The following is a 6,000-nucleotide window of genomic DNA, read 5'->3' on the forward strand; positions in this document are numbered from 1 at the left end:
TAGGAATGGAAGTAATTTTTCCTTCTAGTCATCTTCTTCCCTGGACTCGTAGAACATGATAGGAATCAAGGAGCCAGAGAGACCCCAGAAATCATTCTGTTCAGAAAGAGTTTCCTTCTAGGGGGAATTTCATCCCCTTAAGAAAGAAAGAAGGCCCCTTGTTCCCTGTAAGTGGCCCCCAATATCCAGCCTGGTTTTCTTCCAGGAATCAGGGCCCTTGATGTTTGGAGGGCACAGGCTGCCCAGAGGGAAGACTACATTTCCCAGCCTTCCTTGCAGCCAGGTGTGACCATGTAACTAAGTCCCGACCAGTGGGATGTAAACCTAAGTCTGTGGCAGCCTCCAAATATCTTTGGTAAGAAATGATGTGGATGTGTCCTTCTGCATCCTCTCCTCCATCCTGCACCTGAAACATAGATGCTGATTCCCTGAAGGAAAGGCAGAGACTTCTGAGCCTCAAACACCATACAGTGGCATGTTGAACTGCTTGCTAGGCCAGACCTTACACAAGACAGACACAAACTTCCATCCTGGATAAGCCAAAGTCACTTTGGAGTTTATGCCATTTGTGGTTGAAACTAATCCTAATTAGCACTCAGCCCAACCCACAAAGCATAGCTGTCAGGGCCCTCGTACACCCACGCCATAGGCACAAGTCAAGTATCAAAAGAAGTGCTAGAAAACCATGCTGCTGTGTCCTCAGAATTAAAAGAGTCCTGACTACAGGGAAGAACGATTAGGAATATGTGCCCTGTGCACAATCCCAGTTCTAAGGCTACCTAAGAAGCTCAGCTATAACCAGAAAGCAAAATATGTTTGTACAAGTTTTACGTTTCCCACCAGGATGTCACATTTAGCAATTTCTTTTGTGTGTGGCTCTAACGGAGCCAGAAATTATTTTTTAACGGCTAGTCACCCATTAAATGGCTAGCTTTGAGAATAAAACTATTAACAAAATCCAAATTTTCTCATTGCTCTTTCCTGCTAGAAACATCTAGGAATTTCTGTAGCTTAAAAACATGTTTGATAAGTAATGAAATAACCTGTTACCGTGGGTAATTTTCATGCTATCTAGATATCAAAGACAAGTGATTTCATAATAAAGAGTTCATGATAAATTCATATATGTATTCACATAAGTGAATATATAAATGAATTCATAAAGTAAAAAAAACATTTTGGCTTCGATCATCTGATTGTTTTTACATAATTATTTTTGGTTTGTAGCAATCTGGACAATTGACTGTATTCATCAATGTATTTTGGTAGTTTTATTCGTTTTTATTTCATTCTTGCTTTATTTTGTCTTCATCCGGTGTGCTGGAAAACCTGATTTTGAAATTATTCAACTGTCCAAGTAGAGAATATGCCTAACAAGGCTGCATATATCTTCCCACTTGTGCACTATTTTCACCTGGCTTCCACTAGCCATCAACTCACCTCTGGGAATGTAAAACCAAACTTGGTGTGTGTATACCCATGCACATGGATGAGCTATCATTTTCACAATAATTTTTAAATCCCAATACCTCAGTCGGAATATCAAAGTATCTTCAAGGTGGCAATGGGAAGGAATAAATTAAGAGGAATCACTAAATAAATCACAGAGCCTGAAGGGACAGCTCCATGATGGACGTCTAACTCAGAACCAAGTGAAATCAGGAAAAGATCAGGAAAACTCAACATGGCCATTCCTTCAATGAGGGTCTTAAAGGGTCCTGCTCACCCAGCCAAATCACAGTAGCCTGGGGCCTAATGACTAGGTGCAGATCATCTGGGGGGCACCTGGGGGGCTCAGTGGTTGAGCGTCTGCCTTTGACTCAGGTCGTGATCTTGCTTCTTTCTCTGCCTATGTCTCTGCCTCTCTCTCTCTTGATGTCTCTCATGAATTAATAAGTAAATAAATCTTTAAAAATATATAAAGACCCCCGGGGATGTGGGGTTTCCTGCTGGCCCATGGAGCTGCCCTGGGTGTCTGAACCAGTGTACACTTCCCTTTGCTTCAGAAAACATGAGCTTCATTTGAATGAGATCCTACCCCTGGGTCTCACTCCACAGAAATCCAAGAATGGATCCAAGAAAGTAGAGGGTAAGAAAAACCAAGTTCAAGACCTGCCACCTACAGGCCCTCCCCAAGCCTCAGTTTTCCCACTAAGTGCTATAACAACAGGTGGATTTCCCTATCCCTTCTTCCAGCTCCAAATCTGTTTCTATGGATCAAACCCAGAAACAGAAGGACTGGTGAGGATGAAAGCAATGCGTATGATCTGATAAACATGCTCAATACACTTTGTTGAATAACCTGCCCAGGATTCAGATTAAGGACATAAAACTCAAACATAGAGCATGTTTGGAGAAGACTCTCTGGCTACCCTAAACCAGGGGTCCCCAAACCTGGCTGTTCACTGGAATTACCCATGGAGCTCATAAAACTTAAAATTTCTGGGCTGTACCTGAGGTCCAGGGTGGGGCCTGGACATCTGGATTTTTAAGTTAATGTATATAACTTTTAAATGAATGAATCTCTTATGTGGTTAGACAAATATTTTAATTACATTAAAAACAAGTTCCATTAAAAGTTTCCACTGCTCCCATTGCCCTGTTCCTACTCCCCTCTTCGTACGTAACCAGTGTCATTGGGTTTTTGAGTATGTCTGCTTCTGTTCTTTTTCCTTATGCAAGCAAAAATTCTACTCTTCTCCTCTTTCCCTTTAAAGTAAATGATAGCAATGCACTATTCCCTGTTGTACAACTGCATAGCATTTCACTGTGTAAATGAAGCCCAATTTGTGAAGCTGTCTCCTAGGACTAGGCATTTAGGTTTGTTCCAGGCTATTGCAGATTACACTGTGATGTGGACATGCCATTTTACACCTGCTGGAGCACCAAATAATAAATCCACTGAAGTGGCCCCTGCAGAGTAAAAGAGCACATGCATTTATAAGGTGGTGGTGGCAAATTGCTGAGCATCCTTTTTTCTTTTTAATAGTTCTTCAGGTGACCTTATATCTTCTTCAGTCTATGGAAAGAGGGGACCAGACTCTGGACCAGGGCTTCTGAAACTTCAAGCTTAACTCCATTTCCAACCAGCTCCTGGGTAATGGCAGTGCTGCTGGTCCACAGACCGCACATCAAGTAGCAAGCCCCTAGAGGGCACACCTTGAAATAATTTCCAGGTATCATCTATGACGCGGTAAAGACGATTAGACTCAGCGTGCCCAAGACTTGAATTCCATCCCAGGGCAGGGATACACTAGCTAAGTGACCTTGCCCCAAATCTTGACACTGTCAAAGCCTTACTTTCCTCATCTGCAAAACAGAGGCAGGATCATCTATTACACGATAAGGCTGTGTGAGGATCCAACAACATGGATCCATCTCTAAAACACTGCGCTGAGCAAAAGGAAGCCAGACGTGTAAGAGCACGTGCGGAGGATTTCATCTTTGTGAAATTCCAGAACACGCAAAATTAATCTAGGTGACAGAAATCAGTACAGCCGGCGCCTCCGGGGATTCCTGCGGAGGAGGGGTGCAGACTGCCTGGGAGGGGACGGGAGGGCACATTCTGGGGTGGTGGAAATACCCTGCTTGTTTCAGGTAGTTACAGGGGTGCAAGCATTGTCAAAACTCATCGAAGTATGCCCTTAAAACCTGTGCTTTTGTTTAAGATTCTATTTTTAAGTAATCTCTACACCCAAGGCGGGGCTCGCACTTCACCCCACGGATCAAGAGTGGCCTGCTCTAGCACGCAGCCAGCCGGGCGCCCCCAAACCCGTGCGCCTCGCTGCATGTACCCTACACCGAAACTCGGCAGCACAAGTCAGCGGTGCCCCTTGGCGCAACCCGGGAGCGCCCGCGCGACGGAGAGGCCCCGGCAGCCCCGCTTACTTGCTGCGGAACTCGTCGAGCGCGCGCTGCGCCTCCGCCCCCTGCCGCTCCAGCCGCGTGCGCTCGGCCGCCAGGTCCCGGGCGCGCTGGCGGTTGCCCTCGACGTGGCGGGCGAGGGCGTCCTCGGGGCCGGCCAGCTCGCCCAGGCGCTGGAAGGCGTCCAGCTGCCGCCGGAGGACGGCGTGGCGCTGCTCGAGCGCGCGGGCCCGCTGGACGTGGGCGGCCACGCGCTCCCCGAGGCCCTGCAGCGCCGCCAGGCTGGGCGCCGCCGCCCGGCCCTCCACCAGGCTGTCGGGCTCGGCGGCGCGCGGCGCCTCCTCGGCGCGCTCGTACTGCTCCTTGCGGGTCTGGAAGACGTAGCTGCGCCGGTACATGGCTCCTGTGCGGCGGCCGCGCGCGACGCCGGCTCCCGGAGGCCGTGAGCCCGGGGGGGCCGCTAAATAAACGCCGGGGCCCGGCCTGCCCCCCGCCCCCGCCCCCGCGCCCGCGCCCCGCCCCCGCCCCGCCCCCGCCCCCGCGCCGCTGGGAAGTTCCAGAGCTGGTCAGCTGGCGAGCTCCTCGCTGCGCCCAGCCTCCCGGAGAATAAAAGAGCAGCGGGTCCGCTTTTGTGCGCCGGATTAGCGGACCATACAGCCCGGGGTTGGAAGGTTAAACTGGGCAATGGGGTTTTTGTTCTCAGATTGTTAAAGCCCGTTGCTCTGTGATTGAATGGAGGGTCAGGAGGACAAGAGAGGCCTGACTGCTTCCTCTGGGAATTGTGAAGGAAGCCCGAGGCAGCTTGTTCAACTTGGACTAGCTCAAGAGGCCGAGGACCCCTCGCTTTGTCTCCTCTCTTTCCTCAACCTCTCAATTATAGACCTTTTCAACACCAGTTTTTTTTTTCCCTGATTACTTAAGCAGCTCTTTTGCATAATTACAGCGTGACAGTAGGAACCCTCCTTATGTTAGGGGTTCTTAACCACGGATGCAAAATAAATGGCCCATCTCGAAACACTGTGATGTGTGCTGCCAGCAAGTTCTTTCTAACACTTATGCATATTTATGGGAAAACGTTCTTGGTACAATAACTTAAGAAACAGATGCATGGTTATCATGATAACCATGCATATAATATTATCCTTGTTCTTGTGGATTCTGACATCCTTTCTGGAGCAGGACAAATGAGTAGAACTCCACCAGGGCATTGGCATAACTGATTCTTTGAACTAAAGAAAAAATCCTTGCAGCCTAAAAGATTTAACAAATTGGCCAACTCTCAATTACAGAATATGAAAGAATTTTTGCCACTATGTTTCATTTTATTTTGTATTTTGGAAATAACAAAGCCAGGCTTTAACAAATTTAAAACTAAGTTGTGGGTGTTGAAAGAAACTAATAACTGTTGATGAAAATGTTCCTAAATATAAATATTTTGTAATATCTCCAATTTAAAAAATCATTACAAAAGGGCGGTCTTCCTAAAAATAAGGATTAGCAATACTGTATAACAACTGTATAGATTGCACATAAGTACATAGTTATACTACCAACTAAAGATAGTTATCACAGATCAAGAAATGACACAGATCTTTGATGAGTTTATTATTTCTCTAGAAAGACTATAAGATAATGGAATGAATTCAGTCTAGGATGAATCTAAGGTAAGGTCGAGAGTTGTGGTGGTGGTGCGGTTATTGTTCTGTTTTCTTAAGCCATTTAAAAATAAGTTTTATAATCAAATCAGGGAGAGCCACATGAGTATTTTTTTGTAGATACACATATATTATGCTGATGGTATGGTAAATTGGTTTCAGGCTTCCTAGAGAGCAAAACCAACACAGAACAACGGCTACAAAAGCATTCATTCCCTTTGACAAGGTGTATCAGTCAGCCATTGCTACAGAACAAACTGACCCCAAAACTAGTGGGATACAAGAAGAAATATTTAACACTACACTCCCAGGTCTTCAGGTCAGCTGGATAACTCTCCTTCGAGCTGCAGATCTTCCAGTCAGCTGGGGCAACTCTGCTCCGAATGTCTTTCGCCCTCCTAGAACTAGCAATGACAGAAGGACAAGAGAGAGCCCAGCCACACAGTCTCATTCCAAGCCTTTGTTTGCAGCTTGCTCGCTA

At 46.6% G+C, this 6,000-nt stretch overlaps 1 protein-coding gene across 1 annotated transcript in view; it reads right to left on the minus strand.

Moving 5' to 3' along the window:
- BFSP1 (beaded filament structural protein 1) overlaps positions 1-4,333 on the minus strand; it is a 36,556-nt gene extending 32,223 nt beyond the window's left edge. The window contains exon 1 of the mRNA XM_041732186.1: positions 3,889-4,333. Coding sequence (XP_041588120.1) covers positions 3,889-4,262 — 374 coding nt within the window. The 5' untranslated portion in view covers positions 4,263-4,333. The remainder of the gene's footprint in view (positions 1-3,888) is intronic.
- Positions 4,334-6,000: the final 1,667 nt, after the last annotated feature.

This window comes from Vulpes lagopus, chromosome 18 (genome assembly GCF_018345385.1).
Source record: "Vulpes lagopus strain Blue_001 chromosome 18, ASM1834538v1, whole genome shotgun sequence".
NCBI lineage: Eukaryota > Metazoa > Chordata > Mammalia > Carnivora > Canidae > Vulpes > Vulpes lagopus.